The sequence below is a fragment of the Eschrichtius robustus genome, chromosome 2, assembly GCF_028021215.1.
Source record: "Eschrichtius robustus isolate mEscRob2 chromosome 2, mEscRob2.pri, whole genome shotgun sequence".
NCBI classification, from domain to species: Eukaryota; Metazoa; Chordata; class Mammalia; order Artiodactyla; family Eschrichtiidae; genus Eschrichtius; species Eschrichtius robustus.
The window spans coordinates 115,079,083-115,098,278 of record NC_090825.1 but is presented as its reverse complement, the minus strand read 5'-3'; the positions used below and the strand labels follow the sequence as shown (position 1 = coordinate 115,098,278).

The 19,196-nt window shown below is 46.8% G+C and overlaps 1 protein-coding gene across 1 annotated transcript in view; it reads left to right on the top strand.

Annotated features, from left to right (window-relative positions):
• The window catches only part of KLHL3 (kelch like family member 3), a 111,188-nt gene extending 93,060 nt beyond the window's left edge, over positions 1–18,128 (top strand). Inside the window, exons 9-15 of the mRNA XM_068534470.1 lie at positions 1,330–1,447; positions 1,872–2,069; positions 3,566–3,667; positions 6,832–6,960; positions 10,324–10,464; positions 12,568–12,711; positions 17,744–18,128. Of these exons, the coding sequence (XP_068390571.1) occupies positions 1,330–1,447; positions 1,872–2,069; positions 3,566–3,667; positions 6,832–6,960; positions 10,324–10,464; positions 12,568–12,711; positions 17,744–17,772 (861 nt within the window). The 3' untranslated portion in view covers positions 17,773–18,128. The remainder of the gene's footprint in view (positions 1–1,329; positions 1,448–1,871; positions 2,070–3,565; positions 3,668–6,831; positions 6,961–10,323; positions 10,465–12,567; positions 12,712–17,743) is intronic.
• Positions 18,129–19,196: the final 1,068 nt, after the last annotated feature.

Genomic DNA, 19,196 nt, shown 5'->3' with positions numbered 1-19,196 from the left:
GATATTGATTGTCTGCCTGTGACTTCATCCCTTTCTCTCCACTTAAGAAGGCAACTTGGAATGAGTGAGTGAGAGTGAAGTCACCGTGGGGACAGCCATGAATTTGTACAGACTTACTGACATATGTAAACTATTGTTAACTTTGGTGCTTTAATTTTTATTTATTAATAACACATGACAAAAGTCACAGCAATGGGGATACCACAGTGAACTGCTGAAGTTCTGTTGCTGCAGCCAGAACAGTGGCTTTCGTTGTTTTTTTTAAATACTACATCCTACACTAAGAAATATGTCTAAATTGCTCTCTAGGAGATACATACATGTATGTATAACCAGAACAAGTATTTCATGAAATAACATCCTTACTATATTTTCTGTGCTGTACTATTAAAAAGTATGCCGGTTGAAACCCGCTAAATTGATCTAGTGACCCACCAATGAAATGTGACCTGCAGTTTGAAAAACACGGTGTAGTGAGCTGTCCTGGCATAGACCCTGTCTCTGGAGCAGGAGAGAGGTGGGGCTGCACTCACCCCTGTGTCGGGTGCACTTGGCTCTCAGTCTCTCTTCTGCTGCTCTTAGCTGTGTGACCTTGGGCAATTTACCTATGTTCTCTGAGCTTTACTTTCCTGACCTGTCAATGTGGACGATAATATCTACCTTGCAGAGTTGTGGTGACAAACAAATGACAACATACTTCACAAGATGACTGGCAGTGGTGGCTACCACCTTACTTGTGGAAATAATACTATAGCACTGTTTTTTCACAACTTCATCAGTTACATGCATTTTTGTGGTGACCACCACAAAGCGGTGTTTTACAAATTTTTTCCCATACTGCAGTGAATAAGTGCCCCCTATAATCTATGCATTCAGAAATATTTTTGAATTAATTTTATCTTAAAAATGCATCCAAATTCTGTACTCTATTCCAAAATATATTCATATTTTGATATATATATATATATATATATGGGAATATTTTGTTTTGATTTAAAATTTAGTCCCCTTGCCCCCAATGCTTAAGGACACTCAGATTGCAGAAGATGCCCCAAGTGGCTATACCCCCAACACAGCCCTGAGCAGGGGCACTTGGGAAGCGTAGACTTTATGGTTGTGTTTCTGTGGGAAGATGCTCGTTAGACTTTTCTTGAATATTCAGACCTGTTGGTGATTAGGGGCAGCACCTTCATGTATATAGCTCTGTAAACTGGCATCTCAGATCATCCACGGACCCTGGGCAGTGAGCATGTGGACGTAACAGGGATTGATGACCCATGAATCTGGATGTTGGGGAGACCCAGCTAATGTCCACTTGTCTTTCTGGAGGTCATGATCGTGGTTGGCGGCCAGGCACCCAAGGCCATCCGCAGTGTGGAGTGCTATGATTTTGAGGAGGACCGGTGGGATCAGATTGCCGAGCTCCCCTCCAGGAGATGCAGAGCAGGTGAGCCGCACTGCCTCCCGGTGTGCAGGCTGCCTTTCTACTCCGCCCCACCCCTGCCGCCACCACAGGTCTCTACTGGGTGCCACAGTCCTGCTCCTTGTTTCCAAAAACATCTGTGCATTCCACACTCCCTTCCTTTCCCTTCCCCACCTGCACAGTTTCTAGCTGCACCTTCTGGGGTCAGTTCTCATGTGCTTAGGGACTTCAGGCTAATCCAAGTACTTGCTTGAATCAAACAAAACTAGAAATGCAAATGTGAGAAGAAATCCAGTGAGTCCCATAGTGACTTCCAAATATCTAAAGTTGGAGATCACCTTCTGTGGTGAATTATTTACATGCCTGCCTCGTTCCCCCATTGTCACTCATTAACGTGAGTTATCAGCCGTCTGAGATGACCTTGATGTCTTGGTTTCCTGTGCCTCAGGTGTGGTGTTCATGGCTGGCCACGTGTACGCCGTGGGCGGGTTCAATGGTTCACTGCGTGTGCGGACAGTGGACGTGTATGACGGGGTGAAGGACCAGTGGACGTCCATCGCCAGCATGCAGGAGCGCCGGAGCACGCTGGGAGCAGCTGTGCTCAACGACCTGCTCTACGCCGTCGGGGGCTTTGATGGCAGTACTGGTAGGTCCCGGACTCAGTCCCCATCCAGCCTAGGACACAGCTTCCATGCAACCCTGGTTTGGTCTGCCATTTCTTGGGCCAACCGCTGGTTCCTCTGCAGCTACTGCCCCAAGAGCATACCCATCCTTCCTCCTCCCCCAGCTTGCGCGTCAGAGGCACACCTTCCTACACACAGAATATGTAACTGCCCACGTGCTGTCATTTCTAGGGCTCTAGGAAGGACCCCACCCTCAGAAGAGGCCCTTTTCTCCTTTCCAGTGTCTGTTAAGCCATTTATTCTGGAGATGAGACTTAGAGCAAGCTCAGCTGGAAGGTGTCTCAGAACTGTGGTCTGAACCCTCCTCTGAACAGATGAGGGAGCTAAGGTTCAGCTATGGGAAGAGACCTGGCTCAGGTCACACAGCCTTTGCCCATTGCCCTTTCTACTGCCCCACCAAAGCTGTACAAGGTTGTGCCACTGCAGAAGTGTCCCCTTGCTCCTGGCTTTCATCTAGCTCCAAAGTGAGAATCACAAACTACTAGTGGACATGGACTCGGAGAGATTATCTCCAGGTGGATGTCTCTGTTGACAGCAACTCTGTTAAACTAAAGTGATATCTTTTGGCCCCCAGTGACATGAAAAACAATATATTTTACCTCTCTGAAATTTCATTTGTGTCTTCACCAATTGGTAACCTTTTTCAGCCTTCTCTTTGCCTGTTTCATTAATTCCAAGATCTGTAGCCCCTCCAGAGGCTGCTTCTAGTGAGTGGGAACTGGGAATAAAGAGAACAAAGGATAGTGGGGCATTGTTTCTTTTAGGCATCGCTTTTGGCTGCTAGTAGAAAACCTGACTAAACTGTGGCTTAAACAAATGAGAGCTTTTGTTTTGTTCATGAAACAAGAAATTCAGAGGTTGGCAGTTGCCACCTTCGTCCAGTTGCTCAAGGATACTGGGGCCAAGTTCCTGAAGAGTCTTTTGGACTTATCCTCATGGTCACAAGGTGGCTGTTATATACAGCCAACACATTTGTGTTCCAGGTAGCAAGAAGCAGGAAGGGGGGGTGGGGGCTTATCAGAAAAGCGAAGGCTGTTTCAGAAATCCTGCTTAGATTGCATTGACTTGGTCACCCACAGCTCCAAGGGATTCTGGGAAGACAAGTTTTCAGCTTTCCAGCCTCTAAAATAGAGGAAGACAAGGGAAAAGAGGGATAGAATAGGTGTTCAGCGAGGCAACCTCAGGTATTTATTCCATTCTGTCGGTTTTATGATTTACGTTATACCCCTGGGCCTCTCACAGCCCACCCTCTAGGTCAGGTCTTAGTGGTCCCCTCAGGCAGACACAGTGCAAAGGTGTTTAGGGAGGTGCCACGGGCTGCACAGTGAGGCAGAGGTAGTGCTGAGTCATACACCCAGGTTTCCAGCCCCCAGGTCTGCACAGTTCCCCCATCCTCACTGTTCGCACAGCAGGATGAGGCCTGGCACCATAGAAACCTCATGAGTCTCTTGTCTCCCAGGCCTGGCGTCGGTGGAAGCCTATAGCTACAAGACCAACGAGTGGTTCTTCGTGGCCCCAATGAACACACGGCGGAGCAGTGTGGGTGTGGGTGTCGTAGAGGGTAAGGAGCGGCAGTGGGTGGTGGCCTGCCCTGGCCCCTGGGCCTTCTCCTGGTGTCCCGACTCTATTCCTCCCGTTACTGCTGAGTCTGGTACTAGTATCCTGATTAGCGGATGAGAAAAATTGAGACTCAGAAAGGTGAAGCTACTGGCCCAAGGCTGGAAAGTGGGTGAGCTGGGTTGGGGGGAGTGGGAGGAGCCTAGAGGGGAAATGCTGGCCTGTTGCTTTGGCCACTTGTCTCTATTACGAGTTGGGGAATCCAGAGTCAAGATATAGCCTAGGAGTATAATGTGGAGGGGGTGAGAGTCAATTGTTTCTTTAATTTTGTCCTCATGTTCATATGTTGAGCATTATTAACAGAGCCCCGAGTGAGGTGGGCACCTTTCCCCAGTTCTGATTAGTCACTGCAAGGCAGGTTGGTGGGTCCTGCTCTAGTCAGGAAAGGTGTGTGCGGTGAGACAGGAGCGAATGGTGAGGTCTGGGGCCTGTTTAGATAGTGCACTGTAGTTTTTAAACGGTTTTCATCTCCAGTTTCTCATTTTGTTCCTAAAACTCTCCTGAAGGAGATGGGCAGGACTTAGATTTTTTCCATTCTCCAGAAGGGGAAACTGGTCCCAGAGGGGTAATCAATGTGCCCCATGCTAGTAAATAGCACAGCCACTCCTTGAACCCAGGTCTTCTAACTCCCAACTCAGACCATTAGCAAATGCTAATAGAGAGACGTTTTAGAAATATGTATGAATTCAACGTATTAAAGCATAGAGTATTATTTGCACTAAAACGCTATACTTTGCAGGACAACACTGATTCATTAGCCTGTCCTGAAGTGGGAATTTAGCTGGAAATCTGTGCATTCACACATGTACACAGGCATTTTCTATGTCACGTGCACACACAACACATACATGTGCTTCGGGGAGAGAGTAACGTGCGGTGAGTTAGACATTAATATAAAGATTCTTTTCTCTCGCTGCATTTCTTGGTCCATACCAGTATTATGTAGTTTAAATTTTAATTTAAAAGTATATTGTTCTAACATACTGAATGAGTCATCTTAGTGAGTGCAAGGATTTTTGTCCTCCTACCGAGATAAAATTGTTTCTTGCAATCTCATCCTCCCGTTGGAACAGAAATTGATTTGTCTGCCAAATGCAAGTGCTTTGTCTAGCCACCTTCCCATTTCCCCCCTTTTTTCCTTAGCCAGGAATATCAAACAATAGAGTTGGGGTTAAAAATAGCGTATCCCTGAAAGGAGAAACCTTGAGTGGGTATTTTTTCAGCTGAGGCAGAGTTGGAATGGTTGATGGGGGTTAGAGGAGATACCTTCCTGGTACTCATTTGAAATGCTCCCCTTGACAGAGCCTTCTGCGAGCATGTTCTGTGTGGCAGAAGTGCTGTGTGGTAGCACGCCCTGTTGACCCGGAGGACAGACTGGGGATTTATTTATCTTGTCCAACCTGAATCTGAAGCTCTTTCGGCTGAGAGTCACCCTGGGGCAGCAGAGTCCAATGCACAGCTTTGGTGAGAATGTCCAGGGAGGATCTTAAGTGGACGCTCCTTCCCCGTGGCCCTGAAGATACAGCTCCCCACGCTGTCTGCACAGAACCCGCCTCCCTCTCATCGTCTCCTTACCATGGCTACATAGCCTAAATAACACTGGGGAAAAAAGAAAGAAAATCAGGATCATCCGCTACTGGCTGCCTTGAAGAATCTCTACGTAGGAAGAGGGACAGTGAGGCTGGGAGATTAGGCAGAAGCTCTCCGCAGAGCAGAGGTCGTGTGTTACAGAGACTGGGGTTGCCCTCAGGAGCTTCTCTTCTCCTCCACACCCCGGGCCTGTCTCCTCCCTAGTGATGGACAGCTGGCTGGGCAGGTGGTTACCTCTGAGCCAGCACACACCACGAGAGTAGCCTGGGTCCTGGAGGAGCTCTGAGTCAGGATTTTGCCCTCCGGCTTAGGCGAGGGCAGAGTCAGGAGGAGGTGTCCCTTTCTTCTAGAAGGGCTGGTTGAGAGGGCTGTGGGGGCAGAACCCAAAACCAGGCTCAATGATAGAAGAAGAAATAGTTTTACATCTGATGCAGCAAACGTCCTGATGGTACAACATAGTTCTGAGCCTGAGAATCTCTTCCTAACGTAAAATAATTGCAGGTTTTTCACATACTGGTTGTACTCTTGGTACCTCTCCATTAAGAAAGCACATAGTGACCAAAAAAATCTTTTGATTGAGTAACCCTGTCAAGTAGATTTGCATCTGGTGGGGTTTATTTAGTCTGTAGCTAGTGTTTAAGATCCTTATTATAATTCCAGGGTCCCCCATAGGACTGAGACCCCAGGTGAGGTAGGACACCCACACCCAACACACACACACACCCCACACACAGAGACCTTCCCACTGTATTCTAAGACTACATGTTAAACCCAAATGTTTGAATCTCTCTCTGAAATCATTCAAATACCAATTTCCTGCCCCCTTGACCAACCTCACCGCCATCCTCAGAACAAACTGATGCTCTTTGATAGCCGTTTATGGTATTTTATTTTAAAAATAGGTGGTGGTGCTTCAGGGGTCTTGTGCATGGCTCAGAGATTGCAAGGGGGTCTGCAGATAAATTCCAGCCAACCCAGCCCACAGTGCACACAGAGCACTCCATTCACACGTTCTGCCTGCCTGGGTTGTGGACAGAGTACAAAACATGGAGGAGACAATGTTTGGGTTCTTGTTGGAGAATATTTTTCCTTATTTGTTCTGTCTGCTGTTGTGAGCCTTTACCCAGAAAGTCTGCCTGCCTGGCTGCACCTGGGGCCCTCAAGCTTTCCATCTCTCCGGTGCCTTGTTCTGGAGAAGATCTAATGAGTTCGCTAGCAAGAATATGTTGAGCCCCAGTGACAGCAGGCCATCGCTTTGCACTGGGTGTTTGGGGTGCTTTTTGAGAAAGAGGCTCAGTACTGCTTTGAGGAGGAACTCAGAGCTTAAGAGGAAGCAGGAGACAGAGTCATGAAGCATGCTTACCCTGGTTGGGGAGGGAGTTGTGGTCTTCCTGGGGGAGGGGGTCCTGAACCCTGATGGAGGTGAGGGTGCCCCAGTGAGTTACAAGTGGAGTTTCAGCCATGCTCCAGTTCCATGCGAGTCTGAAGCACCACCCTCAGCCACTTTGTCTGTTCCAGGGAAGCTGTATGCCGTTGGGGGTTATGATGGGGCTTCCCGCCAGTGCCTGAGCACCGTGGAGCAGTACAACCCAGCGACCAATGAGTGGACCTACGTGGCAGACATGAGCACTCGCCGCAGCGGCGCAGGTATGGGGCGGGGGAAGGTCAAGGGGCAGGCTGTGTCTGATCTCACAGGTGGGTCTGGAGGCCAAGAGCTTAACATTCTACCTTATTTTCCCTCCCTCTTCTCTCCTTTCAGTGTATATAATCCCACTTGCATCTTTGCAGCTGACACAAGCACTTAGGAGTTAACCCTTCTCGGGGGGATCCCTTTGGTAGGGAACAGATGAGATCATATTCCCTTCATCGTCATCTCTTCCATTTCTTTGGAGGCGTCTGCGTCTCTTGAAGAGTGAAGCTTGCTATGTGCCAGGCGCTGTCCTAATAAGCGCTTTCTGTGCCTCATTTTATTTAATCCTCTTCACAGCCCTGCAAGGTAGACACGACATAACTCCACTTAACAGATTTAGAAAGTAAGTCAACCAGGGGTTGAGTAATTAGCCCAAGGTCGTATCATTAGTCACTGGCAGAGTTGGGATTCCTACTCAGGTTTGTTTCATTTTGACGTTAGATTTTTTTGACCCCAGATTATCAGAGTCTCATTCTCATGAAGTAGCGTGACAAGCATGGCTGTCCCAGTCTTCCTTGGAAGAGCTAAACTTGCCTGTCTCTGTCTTGGGGGCTGAAAGCCAAGCTATTAGTGTTAGTATTTGGAGATAAACTTATGTCTCCCCCCAACTTTTCTTCACTTCAGCCCCCTCCCCCGCATGGGAGGAGAATAAATCCCCACATGGGGCCCACTTCCGCCTCCTGTGGGAAGACCAGGAGCTGTGTGGTCCTTTGGGATTTTCCAGGAAGTGGAGCAACAGCCCCTTCTTCCCTGCTCTGTCTGCCCCATCACCTAGGGGCCCAGAGGAAAGGGTCTGGGAGGGCAGGTGGAGACGCTGGAGGCTGGGCACTGGCTCTCTGCTCCCGGGTCCTGTGGGAGTGGTGGCTGATGACCAACCTGGCTGGCAGGAAGGCCACGTGACTTCTGGGAAGGGAAGCCACAACTGGGAGCTTTTCCCCACCATGTTATTACTTTATCTTTTTTTTTTTTTTTGTATTTTTGAAGATTGAGTTGTGATCTCATTTTATACAACCAAACACATGACCACTTCCTTAGTATTCCTTAAAAATTATGTTATTTTAATATTTTGCAAGAACCATTGTATGCTCACTGGTTAGAAAAGAAAATGCTGTATGATTCCATTTAAGAAACATTTGTGTTTGGAAGGCTATTTTTAGGGAGCTCGTCTCTGCTGATCCCAACAGGTTGGCCCTTCCTGAAGGTGCAGCAAATGCATGGAAGTCAGGAGGGCTGGATCTTGGTTCTGGGTCTGCTCGAATGTCCCTGTGGTCTTGGCCTCTGATTCCTCAGATGTGAAATGAGTGGGTTGCAATAGGCGTTCCCTAGGGCCCAGTTCAGTTCACAGATCCTCCGGTTCTCCTGCCATCATAGGGCTCTTTTAGTAGTTTTGGTTTATGGTACTGGTAGAGTCTTCTTTGTATTTCCTGGAAATCCTGTGTGTGACTTGAGGTGTGCAAGAAAGTGTTCAAAGCCCAAGGAAGCAGGGGCAGCTCAGCAGGAGTGGAGCAGCACACTGAGGTCTGTGGCTGTTTCTAGGAGCGCCTCAAGCAGGAAGCGTGGAGGGCCAGCTCCGGACAGAGCCACGCGCACAGACCCACCTTACAAAGTTCAGGCTCATCTTGTGGACGGAGCTGCCTTTGGAGGCCTTGCTGCTCTGTCTCTGTCAGGCTGCCCAGTTGTTATTGCTGAGTGGAGATCACTGGGGCTGCTCCTGCCTCTCACGAGGCACAGTGACCTCGATTTAGGGGGTGGTATCTCTCCCAGAGGTGGGTTCTTTCCTCAGGTCACTGTCAGTGCTCTGGCCTCAGGCTCCCAGGGCAGCCTTTCTTTAGTGCTTCACATCCCTAAGATTTGGAGAAACCTCACATCTGGAATTGGGAACCCACATACTCGTCCTCATAGGTGTTCTTTGGTGGCTAAAGACCCAGAGACCCTGGCAGCAGGGGCCCCTGTGGCTCTAGGTCCAGGAAAGCTCTGTGTGAGCATTGGCAGAGGAGGCGGCAGAAGGGCACTGGTGCCCCTGAATGCCTGGAAGGCTGCTTGCTTCCTCAGCAGGGTGTGGGCAGTGCTAGCAGATGGCTGTGAGGAAAAGAGGCCATTTCTGGGTCCCAGCATGTGCTAGTTCCTCCTGCACATGGAGGTGAGGAAGATGAGGCAGCTTGGGAACACACTGAATTCTATTTAACTCAAGTCCGTAAGGTAGCCACTGTTGATACACCACCACCATCTGCTGTTAGTTTAGGGCAACTGCGAGGAGCCATTTGCACACCTGCATAATTGCTGGTGGGATTTTACACATCTTGTCATTCAAACAATATTTGTTGAGAGCCTACTACGTACCGTCGCGCACAGGGAAACAGTCATGATTAGACAAACATGGTTCTTGTCCATATGAAGTTTATATTCTGGAAATCTAGTCCTTGGGTCTGAAACCTGGCTGCACGTTCCAATCGCCTGAGATAACTTTTCTGATTCCTGACCGATGTCTCTGGGAGTGAGGTTGTGGAATCTGTGTTTTCTAAAACTCCCCAGCTAATTGAGCTGTCCACACAGTGGAGTAGTCTGTGGTCCACTGGAACTACCGATCTAGTCCAGCTCCCTCACTATACAGTTGGAATACTGAGGCCCCGAAAGGGAAGCACCACCTGGCGGGCAGGTTAGAGACACAGGTCCAGAACCCAGGTGTCCCGGCCACCACATCAGCTGCTCTTTTTAGGCACTCCTGCTTTCTGGATTTTATTTCCTTGACTTGTATTAGAGGATGTTAAAAGGTTATGCTAAAACCTGTAAATGATGCAGTCCTGGCTCTCAGCTCAGGCTTACCACCATCGTGAGTGATTCAGTGACCCTCTGCCATCTAGGGAGGAGAGCACGGGGGCAGAAAGAACAGCTTCTGCTTCAAGACAAGCAGGGAGGTCTCAGCAATAGTGATCTCAGTACACGTGCTGTGTAGTTTCCATTTCAACTCTTCTTACTACACGCACACACAAACACACACCTATATATATTATATATATAATACTACATGCACACACAAACACACGCCTATATATATTATATATATACTATTTATTTTTATGTGTCTGAATGGAAATGAGGTTATATTTGCTTTATAATTGGCGGTTTTCAAGTTGATTTTATGAGGCAGGTAGGTGTCATTATATTTGTTTTATAGACGAGGACCCTGAGTTCCAGGGTGACAAAACAGCACTCCCCCTGTCACCCTGCCGGTGACGGCTGTCCAGGACTGGACGCCAGGCCTCCTGGTTTCTGGTCGCTGCAGCCAGCCTGAGGCTGGGACTCTGTGCTCTGCCTTTCAGGGGTTGGGGTCCTCAGCGGGCAGCTGTACGCCACAGGTGGACACGATGGGCCCTTGGTGAGGAAGAGTGTCGAGGTTTACGATCCTGGAACAAACACCTGGAAGCAGGTGGCAGACATGAACATGTGCCGGCGCAATGCAGGTAATATGACTGCTCCCTCCTTCTCTCCTTCCGGGGGAGGTTGTGGGTGTTTTCTCCCTGCAAACACTAGCTCTAGAAGAGAGGCAGAGAGGAGAGGCTCCCAGGGCCTGGGGCTGAGCTTGTACCCTGAGTAGGGAGTGTCCATTTGCTGGGCAGGGGAGAGCTTGGAACCCACAAAGCTAGCCACGGGGTGCCTCACAGGGCCCCCTCTTAGATGCAGAGGGTTCCTTCCCTCCCAGTGAAGGACGATGACTTTCACTGCACATAGATGGACACAGACCCAGAAGAGCCTCTGGTTGCCATCTGTGCCCCCGGCCCAGTGGCTTTGTTGGCTAGCTAAGCATAGGGCTGTGTGGACAGTGTCAGACAATCACACTGGTTCTATCTTTTCTTTGCCAGTGTCTGGCTATGAGAACCTCTCACCTCCCACCAGAAACCAATTTCCCTCCTTTCAGGGGTATCCATGAAAGGATTCGTGATCCATTCTCCAATAGGACCATTTTCCTTATTCCCTTCTTTGTATTTTCTGTCTCTCCTTCCCTTCCCTTCCCCTTTTCCTTCTTGTAGGAATGATTTTCCTTAGAGTGTTTAGGTTTTTTATGCCTGGAGCCTGACACCCCTATTAAACCATTTCCTTTTAGAACTTGGCCCTATGGGTTGTGTCCTATGTTGGTATATCTTGCTTTATGCCTTCTTACTCTATCATAGTGTTGGGTTAGCCCAATTTCCCAGGCTGGAAATACAAGCAGGTGACTTTCAGGCAGACTTATTTCCTTTTTACTCAAATTACCTGCTTGCTAAACCCATTTGGAGCTGACTTTTTGAAAGCGTAAACAAGAAAAAGAGGGGAGTTTATTAATTTGCTCATTGTCTAAGCCTGCTGTGATATAACCTGGCATTTGGCCTTGAGCCACACAAGTGAGGAATTATAGAACCTTCAAGCAGCTAATTCAAGAATTAGGTTTAGATGTAAATGCATGTGTATACACACATTCACATATAGATATTTCTATTTTTTATAAGAAAAATGGAATCATACTGTAATACTGGTTTATAACCTGCCTTTTTAATCCACTTTACAATCTTCTATGAATATCTTATTATAACACTAAACATATTTACATAATATTATTCTAAATGGCTATAGCATAATTTAAATAACCAAGCTACTATTGGACTTTTAGGTCATTTCCATCTTTTCTCTAAGTAATGCTTTGGTTATTATAAATAGTCTTTATAGCTGATTAATGCACACATTTAAAATTATTTCTTTAGAATAAAAGGCCAGAAGTGAAACTTTTGAATCAGAGGGAGTATATGTACTTTTGACACCACCCAGGAAGGTGATGCATTTTATACTCACCAGTATTTCAGAGTATGTTCACCAACACTGATAATTACTACTTTTTGAACATCGTTAATCCCTGAGTCTAATTTTGAAAAAATACACAGTATATTGGACTACAGCCTTTTAAATCTTGATGAGCAGTACTTACATTTTCCTACTCTTGAGTCCCTGCTACATGAGACCTTGCCGCCAAACCAGCTCACTCTGAGATCAGGGTGGGTAGGAAGCCTTTTCCCTGGGAACTGTATGTGGATTCAGACCCCAATTGTGTAAAGGGATCACAGACACAACCACTAGTGCCCCACAGTGTGGATAAAATGGTTTATCAGGGAACAGCTAACAAGCAGAGTAGAAGTAGTGTACGTGAAATCCCCTGAGTTGTCTCCTTCCGCACGTAGCTCAGACTGGGCGTGGGAGGCCTGCATGCACCAGTGGGCAATGCTGCAGTAGAAGGGGGTCTGTACCTACAGGGCTCTGCCTATTTATAGGGTCAAGGGCAGGGAACATCTGTGGGGCTGTGTCGTCGTGAAAGCTCCCTCGTCAGAGACATGACCTTGTTAGGAAGGGGGATCCTCAGATCCCAGTGGCTGTTGTGTGTTCCCCTGTTGAGCAAACTTAAACCCGAGGAGCCAGTTGTCTGTTATTCTAGCAGGGAGGGGAGGAAGAGCGCCTCCAGGGCCATCCAGACTTGTCTCTGGCCCATCCCCTTGGTGCTCCTGCTGTCATGCCTTCTCTGGCCTCTGTTTGATTCCCAGGGGTCTGTGCAGTGAATGGGCTCCTGTATGTGGTTGGAGGGGATGATGGATCCTGTAACCTGGCTTCGGTGGAATACTACAATCCTGTCACTGACAAGTGGACACTGCTGCCAAGCAACATGAGCACAGGGCGGAGCTACGCAGGTCAGTGTGCTCCACCCCCATCCTGGGGCGCAGGTGGGGTGGGGCAGGTGGGCGCTAGGTTAGCTTGCTTAACTTGGGGCTGAGTGCCTCCTTCAGGCATGGCAGATGATTGTCACATGTCACCACTCCTTCATTCTGCGCCCACGACAGATACCCATAATTAGCACTCGTTTCCCCAGCAAAGCTGAATGTAGCCATAGAATTCTTCTTGACACAGTGTTCCAGGGAGCCGCTTCCAACTGATCTGAGTTGTCATAAGAGGTTTTAGAATTTCATTGCCCTTCCTGATTTGTTTTGTGCTGGGCCCCTAGGTGGAATAAGATACAGTTCTTGCTTTCCAGAAATTAAATTGGAAAGATAAGACCTGCCTACAAAAATAGGAAATACAAGATGATGTACATGTAAGATCTAAATGAAATGTACTGCACAGGCTTTAGGACATGACATGCGAGAACTGGCAGAGTCAGGGAACACTTCCTGGAAGAGGTGGAGCCTGATTAAACTTTGAGGGTGGATCACAGTCATAGAGGTAGCTGCCCTTTGCCAGGTGCCCACTCCCTGGGCCACAAAGCAGTCTGTTAGGTACAGTGTATACATACACTCTTATCTTTTCAACAACCCTCTGGCTGAATGAGACTCTATTCCATTTTATAGATGATGAAACGGAGGTTTGGAATGTTTAAGTAATCTGCCCAAGACCATGTGGCTAAAAAAGTGTCAAAATCAGAATTCAAACCCAGGTCTGAGTCCCAAGCCCATGCCTTTTGTGCTACTCTAGCTCAGGGTTGGGGGAAAAAGCATTCTAAGCAAGAGGCTGGAGGGAAGAGGGAGGAATGAGGCGGCTGTAGAGGCTTATTCCTGGTGGGGTGTGGGATGGTTTTGACGAGGTGTGGGAGACAGGATCAGAGTCAGTGGGGCTGAGGTTGAGGGTCTATAGGGAGACAAGCAAACATAGATATCTATGAAGTATTGGTTTGGCCAAAAAGTTTGTTCATTTTTTTCCATAAGATGGCTCTAGTAGCGCTTAGTTGTCTTTAATATCATTTGAAACAATTTTGTTAGATTGTATTGTGACATCTGTCATATCAGCGTGTATTTTTAAAAAAACTTATCAAAATTGGTGAATTTTTGTGTAGCCATTTTATAATATTGATGGAAGAAAAAAAGCAACATTTTCGGCATGGTATGCTTTATTATTTCAAGAAAGGTAAAAACACAACTGAAACCCAAAAAAAGACTGTGCAGTGTATGGAGAAGGTTCTGTGACTCATCAAATGTGTCAAAAGTGGTTTGCGAAGTTTCGTGCTGGAGATTTTTCGCTGGACAATGGTCCACGGCCGGGTAGACCAGTTGAAGTTGATAGCAATCAAATCGAGACATTAATTGAGAACAAGCAAAGTTATACCACGTGGGAGATAGCTGACATACTCAAAATACCCAAATCAAGTGCTGAAAATCATTTGCACCAGCTTGGTTATGTAAATCGCTTTGATGTTTGGGTTCCACATAAATCAAGCGGAAAAAAAACCCTTCTCGACCGTATTTCCGCATGCGATTCTCTACTTAAACATAACGAAAACATTCCATTTTTAAAACAAATAGTGATGGGCGATGAAAAGCGGATCCTGTACAATAATGTCGAACGGAAGAGATCGTGGGGCAAGCGAAATGAACACCACCAACCACACCAAAGGCCGGTCTTCATCCAAAGAAGGTGATGTTGTGTATATGGTGGGATTGGAAGGGAGTCCTCTATTATGAGCTCCTTCTGGAAAACCAAACAATTAATTCTAACAAGTACTGCTCCCATTTAGACCAACTGAAAGCAGCACTCGATGAAAAGCGTCCGGAATTAGTCACCAGAAAATGCATAATCTTCCATCAGGATAACGCAAGACCGCATGTTTCTTTGGTGACCAGGCAAAAACTGTTACAGCTTGGCTGGGAAATTCCGATTCATCCGCCATATTCACCAGACATTGCACCTTCGGATTTCCATTTATTTAGGTCTTAACAAAATTCTCTTAATGGAAAAAAATTCAATTTCCTGGAAGACTGTAAAAGGCACCTGGAACAGTTCTTTGCTCAAAAGATACAAGGTTTTGGGAAGGTGGAATTATGAAGATGCATGAAAAATGTCATAAGGTAGTGGAACAAAACGGTGAATACGTTGTTCAATAAAGTTCTTGGTAAAAATGAAAAATGTGTCTTTTATTTATACTTAGAAACTGAAGGAACTCTTTGGCCAACCCAAGAACTCAGCTCCTTGTATTTGGTTCTCCAGAAACTGGAAGAATTAGAGCTAACGTTTATTTATTGAGCATGTACAATGTGCCAGCCATCATCCTAAGTATTTTATGACCATTATCATGTATAATCTCCATCACGACTCCAGTGGTATTCTTATTCCGTTTTCCATCTTGTTTGGATTTCAGTGCAAAGGAAGATTATGCCATGCAGGCTCAAAGGGGTTTGTATCGCATTCTGTCTGCCCAAGGCTTCAATTTATGAACTTATTTAAAATTTTTTTCTCATTTAGGATTTTTCTCAACTAAATAGAAAAGGTTTTAGAGGCATTTTGGTCCTAGAGTGGTTCTGTTCTCATGGTTAATTATTAAAAACCAGCACTGTCATTTTCTCTCCAAAGCTGAAGTGGGAAGTACAGGGCATTTTCCTGTATGAGGCAGTGAGGCCAGTGAGCGATCCCACCTTGGCTCCACGTGAGGCTTAATGAGAGGGGAAGGTGCAGGTGTGAGTAGTTAGAATTTTGTGTAAGTGCTGAGTATTTCATGTCCATTTCTTTAGTGTTTGCCCACCCCGTAAGTAGGTGGGAAGGAGATGAGCAGAGGTGCGATTTGTGTTCAAACCCATTGACTGAGTGAATCTCTTATCTTAGAATCTATGGATATGGCCTAAAATGCAAAGATGTATGGACAAAGTTATTTATTGGAGCAAAAAACTGAGAATTACTTAATGTCTGGCATGAGGGAAATAGCTAAATAAGTTGTGGAATATTTATACAGTGGACGTGTTTTTAATATGAGAAGATGTTTGTGACAGACTGGTTGAGAAAAGGATGATGCAAAATGTACGTACCGCGTGAGACTGGTTGAGAAAAGGATGATGCAAAATGTACGTACCGCGTGAGCTCAGTCGAGCAGTCCTGGGTCACGGGGGTTAGAGTAGCCCCTGCTTACAGAAATGGATGCTGGAGTCACATCTGAATTTGAGTCCCAGCTCTACCACTAGCCCTGGAACTCTGGGCAAGGTAGTCAGTCTGACTGAACCTCTGTTTTCTCATTTGTAAAATGAGAATAAAATCATATCAAGCATCTTAGGGCTGTTGTGAGAATGAAACGTGATAATACGTGGAAAGCACTTAGCACGGTGCCTGCCTGGCAGGTAGAAACCACTCAGTCAGTGATTGTGGTTATTATTAGAAGCCAGGAAATATTCCAAAAAAGATAACGGTGATTCTCTTTGTATGTAGGGATTAAAGTTCTTTTTCTTGGTGTTCTTCTGTGTTTTCCAAAATTTCCATAATGAGAATATTTTATTTTTAATCAGAAGAGAAAGTTTATATAAAAAGCAGTACAGGAGCCTGCTTTTTAAAGACATGCTCCCTTGAGAAAGAGGAGCCTCAGGTGCAGGCAAGATGTTCTCAAGGTCAGGCAGCACATCTGGGTCTGAGGACTTGGGTTCTCCCCACTTCTCATCTTTTATGTCTGTGGCTTTATCCAGGAATTAACATGAAATGCATGTCTTAGCAGCATGTCACCATTGGAGTGTCCTGGGCTTTCTTTTAGCAATGTTCTCTCAATCTCATCTTCAACCAGAAGATTTGATAGTGGTGGTAATATGTTAAAATAAGGCTCCTAGTTACACCTTAACTATAAGTTAGAATTTGGGTCAGCTGCAGGTACCAGAAAAACTGACAGATACTTGCTTAGACAAGGAAGTATCTTTTTTTATACGTATGTATTTGTCCCAGGCAGAAAGGAGTCCAGGGCTGGCCTGGTGGCTCAGACTGTCATTGAAGAATCAGGTTTCTCCTGTGTTTTCTGTTCTGCCAGCTTTATGAATAGCTGCTTCTGCTGCCCCTTGCACCTTGCGTGAGCTTCTTCCAGGCAGGACGAGGAAGAAAACCAAAGTTGCAGCACTGGCAGACTTGTAGTTACAATCTCATGGGCCAGGACTGGGTCACATAGCACCTCCAGCTGCAAGGTAGTCTGGGAAGCTGAGCTCATAACTTGCTGGTCTCTATAGCAGAGGAGAGCAAGTAGAAGGGATGTTGGATGAATCAGCCTATAGTATCTGCTGCATAACTGCAGCCCATTACAAGCAAGATTTTAGGCTCATAAGTTAGCTGTTGAGTATGGTTCAACCTGACCAAAACAGTAACACATACAGACATGTCTAGAATGTTTCTCCAAGTATAGAATTTAGTATTGGAGGGGTCTTTCAGTTAGATGACATTGAATATATGGGAATGGAGCCTAAAGAAGTACATGGACTTGCCTGAAGCCACAATGCAGCTTGACTGGTGGCAGAGCTAGGATGGGAATTCAGTTGTTCTTGCTGCCATGAAGTCAGTCTATTGTTCTTTCTACTTCATTTCAGTGTCTTCTAAAAGGAGACATGTATCACTCATCACTTCTCTTAAAGTGATACAGATTTAGAGCCGTGAGGTTTCCAGCGCGGGTGCTGAGTGTCATTACACTGAGCGCTGGGGTTGGGAAAGGGGGGTCACTACGATATGATGTGAGTCAGTGTGATGATGCAGGGTGAGATCACTCACCTGTGGTGTTGAGGGACTGTGCTCTGTGTTTAAACATCTTGTGGAGAATTGGCTGTTAGAGCGGGAAACAGCCAGCTGCTGGCAGCCTGAGTCCACAGGCCCTTCAGCATTTGGGTACAAATCGTGCCCATTTCCCATGGCTATGGCTTGGGATGTTGTGGGTCATGAACTCCTTGTGACTCTGAATAAGTTCGGAGAAGCTCAGATGGTAACTTTCTCCCCCTTTCATCTTAGGTGTTGCTGTGATTCACAAGCCCTTGTGACCCCAACTCCCACTGCCAGGAGGTGGAGGAAGGGAGGGGTGCTGCCTGTGACTCGGCACAGTGGGACCACGCTGGCTGGGTGCCACTCGCTGCCGGAGTCTGCAGAGGAGCGGGGACCGCCCTCCTCCAACTTGGCAGTGTCGTCAGGGTGGGAAGACAGTACCCACCTCCTGCTCCCGCAAGGTGTTTCATCTTCTGCCCTGAGCAGTGGGTTCCTGATAGCTCCGGCTGCACCTTTGAGCGTTCTTTTGTGTGTTTCTACAGGGACATCAGAGAACCTGGAACCTCTGTGTGTGTGTGTGTGTGTGTGTGTGTGTGTGTGCAGAATGTGGTGATTCACTAAAGTGGGGGGTGGTGATGGTCTGCTCCATTTCTATACTACTGATCCTTCCGCTATGCTAAAAATCAAATCACAGAAACCTCTCTTATGGATTTGCCCCACGGGGACCTTGAGACTACTTGAGCTGCTGTCTACTGGAAGTGCAGTTGGACATACCGGGAATGTCCAGAAATGACCAGGCCCATGTACCGGCCTAGACTACTGGCATTGTCTGCAGAAGAGTGGGGTGTTCTCGAAGCTGCCCCGTGTCCTCTGTGTGCTAGGACCACAAGTTCTCTAGCCCCTCAGCTGGGTGCTCTTCCTTGTGTTCTCCTCCTGGAACTTCTTATCAGAACTGCCCAGTCTCTGGGCTACTGGTCTTTGAGGTCAAGGATTCCAGGTTTGGGAGATTTCGTGTCTCTTCAGCTGGGAAAACTAGCTCTTCAGAGAAGCACTGAGTAACACACTGGAGGAAAAAAATACATGAAAAACAAAAACACAAGAAAACAAAGTGGTAAGGCTTCAGTCCTTGTCCATAGTGGTCCCAGAGAGGATCCTACTTCTGGGTTTTCCTGGGATAGGACAATCCCTGTTTATACTTATTATGCAGGTTTAATTTTTCAGAGCATCCCGTTTTACTCTCAAAAGTGTTCTGGTTTGGAGGCTAAGTAAAAGGTCACCATATGTCCAAACCCAAAGATAGGTTTGTCCCTGCACTGGATGGGGTCACGTGTGATTTACATGGACATGGATGACTTCAAAGGGGTGTATGCTTGGCACCCTGGGCCTGGCCCTCGGCAGTCGGTCCAGGCTGTCTCACATCCTTGTCTTCCTTTCCTTGTGCTCTCCCCCACTCCAGGCCTGTACCCTCTCGCCAATCCTCAGAGCACCCCCCTCCCACATGGCGGTGGGCCCTGAATGTGTGATCTCTCTCAGGAGTACTTGCATTTTGAGAGAGGAGCTTGATGAAAGCTTTGCTAATTCACGGGTAAAAATGATTAATGACAGAACTTCAGGCATCCGGAGGAGGGAGGAGGGTATTTGAGGGCTCAGGGAGTCATCTGCATTAAAAAAAAAAAAAAAAAAAAAAGAACCTTAAAGCTGT